Source organism: Oratosquilla oratoria, chromosome 7 (genome assembly GCF_046742065.1).
Source record: "Oratosquilla oratoria isolate Oo_2021 chromosome 7, ASM4674206v1, whole genome shotgun sequence".
Taxonomy (NCBI): Eukaryota; Metazoa; Arthropoda; class Malacostraca; order Stomatopoda; family Squillidae; genus Oratosquilla; species Oratosquilla oratoria.
The window spans coordinates 75,523,106-75,539,248 of NC_134783.1; the positions used below are offsets into that span (position 1 = coordinate 75,523,106).

General features: G+C 40.7%; 1 protein-coding gene across 3 annotated transcripts in view; it reads left to right on the forward strand.

Annotated features, from left to right (window-relative positions):
- Smyd5 (SET and MYND domain containing, class 5) overlaps positions 1-16,143 on the forward strand; it is a 109,465-nt gene that overhangs the window by 7,827 nt on the left and 85,495 nt on the right. For all 3 annotated transcript variants that reach the window (XM_076188424.1, XM_076188426.1, XM_076188425.1), the window contains exon 2: positions 13,249-13,346. In XM_076188424.1, the coding sequence (XP_076044539.1) occupies positions 13,275-13,346 (72 nt within the window). In that variant the 5' untranslated portion in view covers positions 13,249-13,274. The remainder of the gene's footprint in view (positions 1-13,248; positions 13,347-16,143) is intronic.

Here is a 16,143-nt window from a genome sequence, read left to right on the forward strand (position 1 = left end):
CGTAGGCGTCATGAGGAGCAAGAGGGTATGCGAGGATGCCGATGTCAGCGTCTTGATTATATTTATTGTAGTTGTACCTGCGTGACCCCCATACTCTGTAAATTTGCTTCATCATATTTTCTATGGTTATCAAAATTCACATGTGAAAGAGAGAACGAGCAATACAGTGGTGACTTTATTTTTTATAATGCGAGTATTATAACGCAACATCACATGTCTGGCAGCTAATGCGGCCTGCGAGATTTTGGCCCGGAGTGAAGGGGTTAAAAATGGCAACCCACTTGCACACAGACGTCTTGCCAACCCCAACCTGCTCTATTATTTCCTTTGTTTGGTGACCAGATTTATGTAAAGCTATGATCTGGGTTATTGTCTCTTGTGATAAGTACTTGTTCTTGCCCATATTAAGGCTAGAAAGCACCTCTGCCTGCGAAAAAACACTGACCCTCTTGACCCCCGGTACGTTCAACAAACAGTGAAACACCCTGATTCTCTCATGTTATGGGGAAGTTTTAGTGGAAGAGGCCTTGGGAGCCTTGTTGTACTACCGAAAAATGTAAAAATGAACCAATATGTTTATTATGAACTCTTAAATGACCACCTGGAGGATTCTTTTAATAGCTCAGGTGCTAACATCTTTCAACAAGATCACGCCTCAGCCCACACTGCTCGTAGTGTTACTCAGTGGCTTAAAGACTGTCATATACTTTACATAGCAGACTGGCCAGGCAATAGTCCTGACATAAACCCAATAGAAAACCTGTGGAACCACATTAAACAAGACCTGCAGGGTAAAGATACGAGCTCTGTGCCCAAGCTCGAGGCAGCCATTCGCCAATCATGGGCTAGAATAACCCCTGCACATCTTGCCAAGTATGCCACTTCCATTCCAAACTGCCTTCGTGAGATCATTGCACGTAAAGGCCACCCATCAAAGTATTAGAGGTACGAAGTGAGCTTTTGTTTATTGATTTATGACTCGTTCATTCTCCTCATCACTCATTCCCGCTAACCGTTCATACTTCCTTGTCGAGCAATGTATATAGTGAAACCTCGGTTTTCGAACATAATTCGTTCCAAAAATCTGTTCTAAAACTGAATTGTTTGAAAACCGAATCGTATTTTCCCATTACAAATAATGTAAAAGAGATTAATTTGTTCCCAAGCAACCAGGTAAATGCTTATTTACCTAATTACACTTTATCATATAATAAATAAAATATGAAAGTGTAAACCAAACGAAAAACATAACAGAAGTAAATTTAATGACAAAGCAACACTGTGCAGTCATTTTGTAATGTATGTACCGTACCCTTTTGGCTGCAATGTGATGGCATAGGTGGATGGAGACAAGGGAGGGAAAAGGGCGAGTTATTGCTTTGAAGGGAAATCCCCTTCCATAAAAACTTCTGATGATTCTTGTTTGGGAGTTTCTTCTCTTCTTTTTGGCTCGGGTAAATCTTTCTCTTGGGTTTCTTTTCTTTTTTCTTTCACTAAAAATCTTTCCAATGTTAGTTGTTTTAGCCTGTGCTGTAAAAATTTTCTGAAATGTGACATGACATTGTCATTGAACAAATTTACTGCTCTATATGCTACCACAGTGTCTGGGTGGTATCTCTATTACTAAAAATCTGTGACCCGATCGATTTTCCCAATCCATCAGAACCCGGCAGAATGCGGTCACGCTGACCCCTGTCCGAGAGTAAAGGTCTATTCGATTTTTTTGGCAGGGCCCGACGTGATATCAAGGGCACGTGTACATTCAACCTGTGAAAGATGCCTGAAACTTCAGCAGTAATGAAACGAAGAAACCACCATTTTTGGAAATGGGTTACAGAAACGAAAAAAATAACAAAACAGCACCTGTCGAAAAACAAAAAGCAAGTTGTGTTTTTAAAATGAGAACATGCCGCTAAATTTCCAACGTTATATCAAACTTGCAAGGATTTCTCCATCAAGGAATCAATAAAGTCATTTCATCGTAAATTTTTGTTGTCTTATAAATAAAAGCGGTTTCGTGTCTGTCTGTCTGTCTGTCAGACTTTTCTCTCGATTCGATCGATCGACTAATTTCGATTTCGACAACTCAACCTTGAGCCATGGACGATCATCGTTAGGCCATGGACGCTCATCGTTGAGTCATGGACGATCATCGTTGAGCCCTGAATGACCATCGTTTTGCAATGGACGATCATCGTTGAGCCGTGGACGATCATCGTTGAGTAAAGAACGATCATCGTTAAGCCATGGTGTTGAAGTTCTCGAAGCTGCTGAAGTTCTCGAAGGTGTCGAGGTTCTCGAAGTTCTCGAAAGTGCCGAAGTTCTCGAAAGTGCTGAAATTGCCGAAGTTCTCGAAGGTGCCAAAGTTCTCGAAGGCGCCGAAGTTCTCGAAAGCGCCGAAGTTCTCGAAGGCGCCGAAGTTCTCGAAGGTGCCGAAGTTGTCGAAGGTGCCGAAGTTCTCGAAGGTGCCGAAGTTCTCGAAGGTGCCGAAGTTCTCGAAGGTCTCGAACTTCTGGAAGGTCTCGAAGATCTCGAAGTTCTTGGTGTTCGTATTTCTTCCGAGGTTGTAGAAAATTTCAAGAAGCACTATTACGCAGGCTACAACAATTTTTGTGGTAATAGTGGAAGAGGACACAGGCAATACCAGTCGTACTATTTAGAGCTTAGGTTCAAGACATTTAAAAGAAAGTACCCCAATCGTGGTCAAGGTTGCACGTTGGACACAATGCCTCTGCCTGTTTCCAGGGGCGCCGAAACGGAGAAATGATCATTTGTATTTGGACCTATACTTTTATTATGACAGAGACCAACAATTAAAGATTAGAACTGCCCGTGTAACACGAAAGCGAAGCGAGCGATCCGCGCAGCGGGTCTTGCCGAAGGCCAAGCACCCCTGGCGTAGCCAGGACTGGCGTAACCAGGGCTGGCGTAAGCCAGGTGCTTGTTTTTCTAAAAAAAAAATTGAACATCACCCCATTTAGCACAAATTTCTTTGATTAAAGACCTTGGCATATCTTCAGTTCTTTCTTCCTCCTCAGAAGACTGTTCCTCAGCCAATTTCTTTTGCTGTTCATTTTGAAGGTGTACAAGCTCTTCAGTGGTAAGCTCAGTATTGTGGTCTTCCACCAGCTCCTCAATATCTTCACTGTCGACCTCAAAGCCCATACTTTTTCCCAAAGAAACAATCTCTTCAACAATAACATTGTCCTCAACAACAGCAGCAGATCCAGCAATTTCAAACCTCTCAAATTCTCTCTGGTACACAGCCTTGCCAAAGGTTATGCCATGCTGAATTCATGGTTCTAGTACTGACTTAGTTCCATGCATTATCAGTAAGATTAACACAACTCAGGATATTGAAATGATCTTTCCCAAATTCTCTCAAAGTTAACTGAGTGTCATTAGTATCTTGGAAACACTTATGAAACATGGCTTTAGTGTAGTGTTTCTTAAAGTTAGCTATGACCTGTGGGAGGTACTGCAGATATATGGGATAGGAGGAAAGCTGTTAAGAGCAGTCAAGAGTTTTTATGAGAGTAGTAGAGCTTGCGTTAGGATTAGAAATGGAGAGAGTGAATGGTTTGAGGTAAAGGTGGGACTTCGTCAAGGGTGTGTTATGTCGCCCTGGCTGTTCAATCTTTACATGGATGGGGTGGTGCGAGAGGTGAATGCAAGGATAGTGGGTCATGGGTTGGAGATAATTAAAGAAAATGGAGAAAAGTGGGAGGTGAGCCAGCTGTTGTTTGCTGACGACACTGCACTTGTAGCAGGATCAGAGGAGGGATTGAGGAAGTTAGTGACAGAGTTTGAGAAGGTGTGTGAAAGAAGGAAGTTGAAGATAAACGTGGGCAAAAGTAAGGTGATGAGATGTACAAGGAGAGAGAGTGACAGTAGGCTGGAAGTGAGCATTAACCCCTTCACTCTGGGCCAAAATCTCGCGGGCAGCATTAGCTGCCAGACGTGCGATGTTGCGTCATAATACTCGCATTATAAAAAATAAAGTAACCCCTGTAATGCTTGTTCTCTTTCACCCCTCGAATTTTGATAACCATAAAAAATATGATGAAGCCAGTTTACAGAGTATGGGGGTCACACAGGTACAACTACAATAAATATAATCAAGACGCCGATATGGCAGCCTCGCGTACCCACTTGCTCCTCATGACGCCTACGTAGGTGTCACCGTATGGAAGGGGTTAAGGGTGAGAAACTGGAGGAAGTGGATAGTTTCAGATACTTGGGTGTGAATGTGACAGGAAAGGGAGGAGTGGGGGTGGAGGTATAATGTAGATTGAAAGAAGCGAGTAAATGCCTTGGTGGATTAAAAAGTGTAATGAGAAATAGACATCTGGGAATGGATGCTAAGAGGAGGTTATATGAAGGAGTGATTGTGCCAACAGCAATGTACGGGGCAGAAACATGGAACATGAGAGAGGAAGAGAGAAGGAGTTTGAATGTGTTTGAGATGAAATGTCTGAGAAGTATGATAGGGGTTACTAGGCTAGATAGAGTGAGAAATGAGGAGGTGAGGAGGAGAACGGGGGTGGAAAGGGAGCTGGGAGATAGGGTTGATGAAAGAGTATTAGGATGGTTTAGACACATGGAAAGAATGAGTGAAGAAAGATTAGTAAAAGAAGTGTGGAAGGCAGAGGTGGAAGGAGAGAATATGAGGGGGCGTCCTAGGATGAGACGGATGGATGGTGTGAAAGGGGCTTTACAAAAGAGAGGAAGGACGGGAGAGGACAGAAGAGAGGGGTGAATGGAGAAGGGTTGTGTATAGATGAGGCTGTGATGCATGAGGGGGATTGGGTGGGGGATGGGGGGTGAGGAAGTATGTATGAGAAAAAAATTTGATGCAGCCCGAAGGGATTTCTCCCCATCTTCTCCTTTCCTGCATGAGGGGACGGAGAGGGGGGGTCGCCGAATTTATGAAGCGACCTTGCTGTGGATGTGCTGTGTCTTGTGACACTGCTTCTGACCCAGGGCAGTGGACAGGATGCAGGGATGACCCGTCATCCAGGAGGTGCCAAGATAGGAGGGTGGAGGGGAGTGGAATATATGGGAAATGAAATGGGTGGGAGTGATTTCTATGCCTTTTTCTTTTTGGCTACCCCCCATGTAAGGGGGGGAAAAGCCTTTGGTATATGTATGTATGACCTGTTGATCCATAGGTTGGATTAGAGGTGTTGTGTTAGGTGACAGGAATTTGACCTTAATAAAATCAGACTCACCAACTAAGTCATCCTCCAAACCTGGAGGGTGAGCAGGAGCATTATCCAACACAAGAAGGCATTTTAGTTAAGATTTTTTTTTCTTGTAAGTATTTTCTAACACTTGGGGCAAAAACCTCATGAATCCATTCCATAAAAAATTGTCTAGTCACCCAAGCCTTTGTATTAGCTCGCCACATTACAGGTAATTTACTTTTCATAACATTATCTTTTTCCTTGACTAGCATCACTTTTTGCTTTCTTTGGAGCCATGACTGAGGGTTAGTGTAGGAAAAATAAATGCTGAATGCAATGAAATTGATAATGCAAGCACAGCGCAACTATTCAGCTCAGCGCTCAACAGAGGACTATTTACGTTTTGTCAGTGGCCACGGGTCAGCGTTGTTCAAGAACCAAAATTTTGCTAAAAAACAAAGGTATTTCCAGCTCGAATTTTTTTTCTCAAAAACTGATTTGTTCGTGTTGAGAGATGTTCAAGAACCGAGGTTTGACAGTATATATATATTTTTTATATTTACCTAGTTGTATTATACAGGAAGGGGAGCTATGCTTGTAGTGACCCGTCTTTGTATCTCGCAACATCTAGTTTGTTCTTAAATTCTTGTATGGTGTTTGCACACACTATTGTTTCATCCAATTTGTTCTAGATATCCACCACTCTGTGTGGAAACTTTTTTTAATATAGATCTCTATAACTATTCATTTTGAGTTTCTTTTCATGTCCCCTTTTTTCCTTTTATCCCACTTTAATAAGTCTTCTCTGTCAAGGACTTCCATGCCTTTCATGATTCTGTAAATGGCCAATAGATTGCCTTTTTCTCTTTTTTTTTTCAGGGTTGGTAGTTCCAGTTTAGACAATCTTTGCTTGTATGTCAATTATGAAAGTGTTGGAGCCATCTTTGTGTATTTACCTAGTATTTACCAAGTTGTATTTTGTGGGAAGGGGAGCTACGCTCGTGGTGTCCTGCCTTTGTATCTCGCATTGTCTAGTTTGCTTTTAAATTCATGAATGGTTTTTACGCATACTATTTCATTGTCCAGTTTGTTCCAAGTGTCCACCACTCTATGTGGAAAACTGTTTTTCTTCAGATCTCTTCTGAAGCTATGTTTTTTTTATTTTCTTTCCATGCCCTCTTGTGCTTCTCCTGTCCCAGTTTAACAAGTCCTCTTTATCGAGTATTTCTGTGCCTTTCATGATTCTGTAGATGGTCAGTAGGTCACCTCGCTCTCTTCTGCTCCAGAGTCGGTAACTCCAGTTTAGCCAATCTCTCCTCATATGACAAGTTTGCAAGTTCAGGTGCCATTTTTGTTGCTGCTCTCTGGATTCTTTCTATTTTCTTTATATTCTTTTTGGTACTGGGTGACTACAATGTCACCGCATATTCTAGTCTAGTCCTTATCAATGTGACCAATGTTTTTGTAATCATGTCTTCGTCCAAGTATGTAAAGGCCATTTTTATTGATCTTAGGAAGTTGTAGGATTCTCCGACAATTTTGTTAATCTCTTTGTCATAGGACAAGTCATTTGAGATAATTACACTCAAATCTTTTTCGGATCCCTCCCTCTTTACCTCCTTGGCTCCAATTTTATATTGTTCTGATATTCTGTTTTTGCTTTTTCCAAACTCCATTACGCTACATTTCTTAATATTAAAGTCCACTTCCCATTTCTGACTCCAGTTCCATACCTTATTTAGGTCTTCCTGCAGTGCTTCACAATCCTTATCAGTTTTTACTTTTCTTAACAGTTTGTATTTACCTAGTTGTATTTTATGGGAAGGGAGCTATGTTTGTAGTGATCCGCTTTTGTCGCTTTCCGCATCCAGTTTGTTCTTAAAGTCTTGTATAGTTTTAGCATTGTTTCCTCATTCAGTTTGTTCCAGATATCTATCACTCTGTGTGGGAAGCTATTCTTTTTCAGATCTCTTCTGTAACTGTCCTTCTTAAGTTTCTGCAGGAATAATACAAAACTTTTTGCAAAAATTGATGACTCGGATTAATTTACCTCCCTCTCAGGTAAAGTTGTGGACAATAATTTTTTTTTTTTTTTAATGCGGTGGGATAATTGTAATGTTGTACTTGAAGCATTGTATATTTATTATTGTATATTGTACATAGACAAGAGCAGATATGAAGTGGGGTAAGAGTATGACAGAAATTTTTTGAAAGTAATAAATAAATGTTTTGGAAAGAAATTAAAAGAGGAAGAGGAGGCAAATCAAGTAGAGAGGAAAAGGCAAAAGGTGCAGATGGAGAGATGATAATGGAAGAGAAGGCAGTGAGAGGAAGGTGGGCAGAGTATTTTAGGGAGTTGGTAAATGTGAAGGAGGATAGGGAGGGAAAGGTAGTTGCAGTGGCAAGCGCTAAGAAAATGACAGTGATGAGTGAGGAAAATGGAGGAGAAATAGGGAAAGATGAAGTGAAAGCAGCTATTAAGATGATGAGAGCAGGTAAGGCACCTGGGTTGGATGGATGCCATGCAGAATGTCTGAAAAAAGGAGAGACAGTTATAGTAGACTGGCTGATGAGGTTATTTAATGTTTGTTTAAGGGAGAGTAGAGTGCTGGAGGAATGCTTGTGTTGTTCCACTTTACAAGGGAAAGGGGGGCAAGTGTGAGTGTAGTAGTTTCAGAGGGATCAGCTTGTTGAGTGTAGTTCGGAAGGCTTATGGGAGGTTCTTGATTGAGAAGATTAGGAGAGGAACAGAGGGAGTAATTGGTGAGAAACAGTGTGGTTTTAGGACAGGTAGAGGTTGTGTAGATCAGATCTTTGAGGTAAGACAGATATGTGAGAAAGCTATAGGAAAAGGTAAGGATGTTTTTTGAGCTTTTATGGATTTGGAAAAGGCTTATGACAGGGTAGACAGGAAGGCACTGTGGTAGGTATTGCAGATATATGGGATAAGAGGAAAGTTGTTAAGAGCAGTCAAGACTTTTTACGAGAGTAATAGTGCTTGTGTTAGGATTAGAAATGGAGAGAGTGAATGGTTTTAGGTAAAGGTGGGACTTCGTCAGGGATGTGTTTTGTCACCCGGGCTGTTCAATCTATACATGGATGGGGTGGTGCGAGAGGTGAATGCAAGGGTAGTGGGTCAGGGGTTAGAAATGGGTAAAGGAAATGGAGAAAAGTGAGAAATAAGCCAGTTGTTGTTTGCTGATGACACTGCGCTGGTAGTGGGATCAGAGGAGGGATTGAGGAAGTTAGTGACAGAGTTTGAGAAGGTGTGTGAAAGAAGGAAGCTGAAGATAAATGTGGGTAAAAGTAAGGTGATGAGATGTACAAGAGGAAAGAGTGGCAGCAGGCTGGAAGTGAGTATCAAGGGAGACTCTACTGGAGGAAGTGGATAGTTTTAGATGCTTGGGTGTGAATGTGTCAGAAAAGGGAGGAGTGGTGGTGGAGGTAGAATGTAGATTGAGAGAAGCTAGTAAATGTCTTGGTGGATTAAAAAGTGTAATGAGAAATAGACATTTAGGAATGGATGGTAAAAGGAAATTGTATGAAGGAGTGATTGTGCTGACAGCACTGTACAGGGCAGAAACATGGAACATAAGAGAGGAAGAGAGAAGGAGTTTGAATGTGTTTGATATGAAATGTCTGAGAAGTATGATAGGGGTTACTAGGCTAGATAGATTAAGAAGTGAGGAGGAGAACAGGGGTGGAAAGGGAGTTGTTGTTGTTGTTCCCTAGACTGTCTGTCCGAGCAGTCCCGTCTCCCCAAGGAATGCCACAGCCGAAACTGGGTTTTCCCACAGATCCTTTATATATTGTATGTTGTGTTGTTTGCGTGCATGATTGTGTATAATGCAGTCTTCCATTATGTGTTGTATGGTATGGGGTGAAGTGTTACATCATGGGCAGCTGTTCACAGTGCGGTCATCCAGCCTCTTCTGGTAGCTTAGACTACATAGCAGAACACCCACACACACCAAGAAACATTAAAACAACACCCAAAAACCTGTATCACACACATATACTCTCTTCTCTTCCCCCACAACCACCAAATACCAGCCTCCGGAAACATATTCATAATCATATCACTCACCACTCCATTAACACTCTGAGAGACAACACACTGCTGCACGCCAGACCCCCTGATATCCACCCTTCTGAATCCTCTCTCCCACGAAAGGACAGAGTCCACCTGGAAAGGGAGTTGGGAGATAGGGTTGATGAAAGAGTATTAGGATGGTTTTGACACATAGAAAGTATGAGTGAAGAAAGATTAGTAAAAGAGGTATGGAAGGCAGAGGTGGAAGGAGTGAATATGAGGGGGCATCCTAGGATGAGATGGATAGATGGGGTAAAAGGGACATTACAAAAGAGAGGAATGTCTGTTGAGGAAGGACAGGAGAGGACAGAAGAGAGGGGTGAATGGATAAGGGTTGTGTATGGATGATGCTGTGATGCATGAGGGGGTGGGGGATGGGGGTGAGGGAGTATGTATGAGAAATAAATTGACACAGCTTGAAAGGATTTCTCCCGGTCCTCTCCTTTTCTGCATGAGGGGACGGAGAGGGGGTTGCCAGATCAAGGAAGCGACCTTGCTGTGGATGTGCTGTGTCTTGTGACACTGCTTCTGACCCAGGGCAGTGGACAGGATGCAGGGATGGCCCATCATCCAAGATGTACCAAGATGTGAGGGAGGGAAGAGGGTGGAGGAGAGTGGAGTATGTAGAGGATGGAATGGGTGGGAGTGGTTTCTATGCCTTTGTCTTTTGGCTACCTCCCGTGTAAGGGGGAAAAACCTTTGGTATATGTATGTACAAACATCATTGTGGGAGTTTGTAATGAACTAGTTCTTGGGGGGGAATAAACACTCAAAGGGAAGGGGAAATAGAGTATAATGGGGATAACAGAGGGCAAAGCAATAATGTAGGACAATATTTCAGTGTAGGACAAAATGTCATTTTAGAATATGATGTCAGTAGAGGACAAAATGTTACATTAGGATGTAATGTCAATAAAGGACAAAATATCACAATGGGATGTAATGCTAGTGGAGGACAATATGTCTGTGTAGTACAGAATATAATTTTAGGAAGTGATCCCAGACAGAATGTCAAAGAATGATGGGTGGTCAATGTGGGACATGGTGATGGAGGGGGGCAAGGTGTTTATGAGAGACTGGATGACCATGGGGGACCAGATGGTACATGTATGTTGGTATATGTATGTACATATGTTGTAAGAACCAAGTGTTCTGCTCACTTGGTCGAGACTTTTCCTGCCTAAGTGGCGTCCCCAAGCAGTTTCTATTACGCCATTCGAGCTTATGCACATTTTTGTCTGTTGTACTAAGTAATTCATACATTTCAATCTTGTTTCATAAGCCACCCTCATACATATGATGGCAGGTTAAAACTATATTGTAAATGTTTCTTTTGAGCTTTTCAAAATTCAGTTGCTATTTTGAACTTGAACATTCAAAATTTCTGGCTAGCCAGTTTTGTATTTACCTAGTTGTATAATACAGGAAGGGAGCTATGCTCATGGTGACCCATCTTTGTATCTCTCAGCTTCAGTTTTTTTCTTAAAATCTTTAATAGTGTTTGCACACACTGTTTCTTTATCTAATTTGTTCCAAGTATCTATCACTCTGTGTGGGATTTTTTTTTTTTCTTTCAGATCTTTTCTGTAATTATCTTTTTTTAGTTTCTTTTTGTGTCCTCTCGTTTTTTTTCATTGTCCCATTTCAATAAGTCATTCTTATCTAAGATTTCCATTCCTTTCATTATTCTATAGATAGTAAGTCTCCTCTTTCCCTTCTTTGTTCCAGAGTTGGTAATTCTAATTTGGACAGTTTTTGCTCATATGTCATTTTGGAAAGAGTTGATGCCAGTTTTGTTGTTGCTCTTTGTATTCTTTCTAATTTCTTTATATTCTTTTTGGTATTGGGTGTCCATAGTGTTGCTGCGTGCTCAAGTTTTGGTCTTATCAGTGTAGTTAGAATTTTTATTATTATTTCCTCATCCAAATAAGCAAATGCCACTTTTATTTACCTCAATAAATTGTAGGTTTCTCTGACTTTTTTATTAATATGCTTATCCGGTGTCATGTCCTTGCTGATTATCACTCCAAGATCTTTCTCCAAGTTTACTTTTTTGACCTCTTCTTCACCAATTTTGTAATCTTTCGATATTCTGATTTTACTTTTTCCAAATTCCATTATTCTACATTTCTTGTTATTGAATTTTACTTCCCACTTTTGAGTCCATTTCCAGATCTTGTCCAAGTCTTGTAATGAGTTGCAGTCTTCCTCCGTTTTTACTTTCTTTAGTATTTTTGCGTCATCTGCAAAGAAATTCATGTAACACTCTACTCCTTTATCCATGTCATTTATGTCCCTGCGGGACACCACTTATCACTTCTTCCCAGTTTGAGAATTTGTCTCTAATTACTACTCTCATTTTCCTCCCAGTCAGGAATTCTTTCATCCATTCCAATAATTTTCCTCTGATGCCACCTATTGACTCTATCTTCCTTATTAGTTTTTTGTGTGGTACTTTATCAAATGGCTTTTGTAGGTCCAGAAAGGCACAGTCTGCCCACCCATCTCTCTCTTGTATTATGTCTATTAATCTTGAGTAGAAGCAGATCAAGTTTGTTGTACATGATCTTCCTTGTCTGAATCCAAATTGATTTAGATTCAGTAGTTTTTTCTTCCAAATGCTTAACCCATCTATTTTTGATGACTTTTTCACAAATTTTTGCTACTGTGCTTGTCAGGGAGACCGGTCTGTAGTTTGATGGGTCTTCTTTGTTTCCTCCCTTATAAATTGGTACAATGTTTGCCTTCTTCCAGTCCTGTGGCATTGTGTGTTTGTTTTCTCTCCCCTTTTTCTCCTTTTTGCAGCCAGGTCACCCAGGTGATTTTATTCAGTATGTGTGTGTTGATCTCAGTTCCCCACTTTTGACTCCATTCATAAATCATGTTCAAGTCATGTTATAGTTGATTGCAGTCATCCTCATTATCTATTTTACCCATGATTTTTAGCATCGTCTACCAACATGTTCAAGTAACTTGATGTATCATCCATCATATCATATATATTAACCTCTTCAATACAAGTCAAATACTTGCACATGTGTTTGACTGCCTGATGTACAGTGATTTGATGAAGCATCACAATACATGTGTTAACAGTTGTAATATCCCCTTTTCTTTTGTTCTCTTTCACCCTGAATGTGGATAGCCACAGAAAATGCAGGCAAGCCTATTCACAGAATACATGGTCATTTAGCTACAACTACAAAAATATAATCAGGATGCCAATGCCAGTGTCCTTGTTCCACTCATGCCTTAGGATGCTGACATCGGCGTCCTTGTATGCTATGGGTTAAGAACATAACTGGTACTTGGACTGATCCTTATGGGACTCCACTGGTGACTCTGCTCCATCCCAATATCTTGCATTTTACTAATGTTCTCCGAGTCTATCTTTCACGAAGTCCTTTACTCAGTTTAGTAGATTTCTCAACAAAGCACCAATATGTTCCAGTTTCCCTATGAGTCTTTCATGGGGACTTTGTTACAATGCTTTTCCAGATCAATGTATAGTCCACCCACCCACTTATTTCTTGAATTACATTAGTCACCCTGGAGTAGAATCTTAACAACTTGGACTATGTGATTTACCCCCTTTCTTCTCATGATCTTCATTTGTAAAAAATGATTGAAAAGGTTGCTGGCTGAGTGGGTTAGGGCGTTGTTACTTGCGGTGAAGGTCGAGGGGATGGCAGTTTGAATCCTGCCACTGGTGAAGTTGAACCATGGGCATGGTTCATTAAATTCCTCACTACAAAGTCCTCTGTAAAGGACACCATCCTAACTTTCTGATGGGGGAGTTTGTGATGTCAAACCATGTCAATCAAAACCAATCAAGGATCTCAGCCTGAGTTGTAGCCTCATAGGATTTGCCATCAAATACTAGTGATTGTTCTGTGTATGAATATGAGCAGCTTTATGAATACATAACATTACTTCACATTACAACTAAATTTATTCATTACTTTTCAGAAGTGAAGCCAGGTAACACTGAAAACATGGCATCCTTACAAGACTCTACAGATTCAGAAGATTCAGGTGTTGAAGTTCGAATTATAGGGGAACCCATTGTAAGTAAATTAGTTGTTGGGCTTTAGTTAGTATTGAAGCTTTCCTGGCTAATGTCAGGTAAACCTCTGTATCTGGTAGTATATATTTCTTGTGGATAAATTTATCATAATGTTCAGACCAGGATTGAAGGAGATATTGATACCCCTTCAATTCAGGGTTGTTCTTGTGCTGCTTGATGCAGACAGGATCTCATTTATAAGGTATTCCACTGTATTGAAAAGGTTAATTGCAGGTTTTTATATAATATGAAAATCAACCTCTTAGTCCATTTCCCTGGTTCTCTCTTGCAGGAAACTTGTAGGCCTCTAGGAAGTTGGCTGTAACTAATCAGCCCATATATCATTCAGTGAAAAGATGTGTTGGTGTTTAGAGGGAATGAGTGTAGGGCAGTGTAGTATAAGTTGCTCCATGTCTTCTGTGTGATGGTTGCATCTTGGACAACTTGGATCTGTTACCAGGCCAATTCTGTGTTGGTACAGTTTTAATACAGAGTAGTGACATGAATGTAGGCATACCAATATCATTCTTACTTGCCTTGGAAATGACTTCTCACTGGTGACTGAGCCTAGTGAATGGAGCTTTGTAGGGTAGGGGCTAAGTACAACTTGAGAGTCATTCTCAGCAACATATATATTTTCCCAAACTTATTTACAGCCAATAATCTACTGTTATTTCAGTATTTTTACAGAGCAAGATTTCTGTACATGTATTTATTTGTTGGTTCATGGCATGTTCTCAGGTAGCTATGTGTATGGTATATTCATCAATGACATGTTTATTGATACAAATTTACTATATGTTATCATTGTTTTCAAGAGTTTTTTATTCCCTTGGAAATGATTTTTGTGCAAAATATAATAATTGTGACTAAAACCAAGAATGCCTCTGTTGTATGGTAATGGCAAAACCATACATGGCTTGTTGAACTGCCATGTACATAGTTCCAATCATTGAATCCTTAACAGGGCTAATGAATTCATTGTATCCTACATAATGGCAGGATTTAAGGTGAAGCTGGTTGTTCCATGACTGGAAAGTTAAACAGAAGAATTTGGAAATAAGTATAATTAGCAATGGAATTCCTGCTTTGTAATGTCAGCATGCTTATCCTATATATAGTCTGTGACCAAAGTGATGACACAAAATATGCCATTACACTCCTTTTGGCACAAAACAAGCCACCTTCTAAAAACATGGCTCAAAGCCACTGATTTTTTTTCGTGCATGAATGGTGGTCTTAGGAAATTGCATTTAGGCAACTCACCATGTTTGGTTGCTTCAGTGTGAGCCAGCCCATCATACTGAGTGGATGTTTGTGAGCTTGTCTGCTGTACCCTGTGTATTTTTTGTGAGACAATGTGTTACTTTCACAGAATTGCAAACTGGATACTGAAGGAATGTATAGATGAACTAACAAGAAAAATATACAAAATAATTGAATGCTCACTCAATGAAGGAAAACTACCAGGAGACTAGAAAAATGCCAATATAGTGCCAATATATAAAGGGAGAAATAAGGAAGACCCAACAAATTTACTAGTCTTTCTTCACTCATTCTTTCCATGTGTCCAAACCATCCTAATACTCTTTCATCAACCCTATCTCCCAACTCCCTTTCCACCCCCGTTCTCCTCACCTCCTCATTTCTCACTCTATCTAGCCTAGTAACCCCCATCATACTTCTCAGACACCTCATCTCAAACACATTCAAACTCCTCTCTTCCTCTTTTATGTTCCATGTTTCTGCCCCATACAGTGCTGTTGGCACAATCACTCCTTCATACAGTCTCCTCTTAGCATCCATTCCCAAATGTCTATTCCTCATTACACTCTTCAATCCACCAAGGCATTTACCGCTGCTCTCAATCTACATTCTACCTCCACCTTCACTCCACCTTTTCTTGCCACATTTGCACCCAAGTATCTAAAACTATTCACTTCCTCCAGTCACTCTTCCTTAATGCTCGCTTCCAGTCTACTGCCACTTTCACCCCTTGTACATCTCATCACCTTACATTTACCCACATTTATCTTTAACTTTCTTCTATCACATACTCTCCCAAACTCTGTCACCAACTTCCTCCTCTGGTCCTGCCACAAGCGCAGTGTTGTCTGCAAACAACAGCTGGCTCACCTCCCACTTTTCTCCATTTTCTTTAACAATCTCCAATCCCTGACCCACTACCCTTGCATTTACCTTGAACCACTCACTCTCTCCATTTCTAATCATGACACAAGCTCTACTACTCTCATAAAAACTCTTGACAGCTCCTAGAAGCTTTCCTCCTATCTCATATATCTGCATAACCTCCCACAGTGCCTTTCTGTCTACCCTATCGTAAGCCTTTTCCAGATCCATAAAAGCCCAAAAAACATCCTTCCCCTTTCCTATAGCTTTCTCACATATTTGTCTTACCTCAAAGATCTGATCTACACAACCTCTACCCGTCCTAAATCCACACTGTTCCTCACCAATTACTCCCTCTGTTCCTCTCCTAATCCTCTCAATCAAGATCCTCCCATAAGCCTTCCCAACTACACTTAACAAGCTAATCCCTCTGAAACTACTATTAGCTTCTCACACACAGTGGTGGATATCTGGAATAAATTGGATGAGGCAACAGTGTGTGCAAATACTATAGAAGAATTTAAGAACAAACTTGATCTGAAAGGTACAAAGATGGGTTACTATGAGCATAGCTCCCTTCCCATACAATACAATCAAGTAAATACAACTAGGTAAATATTTGCCCACCCATATCTTCACTCCCACCATCTCATCTCCAGCTATCCTTA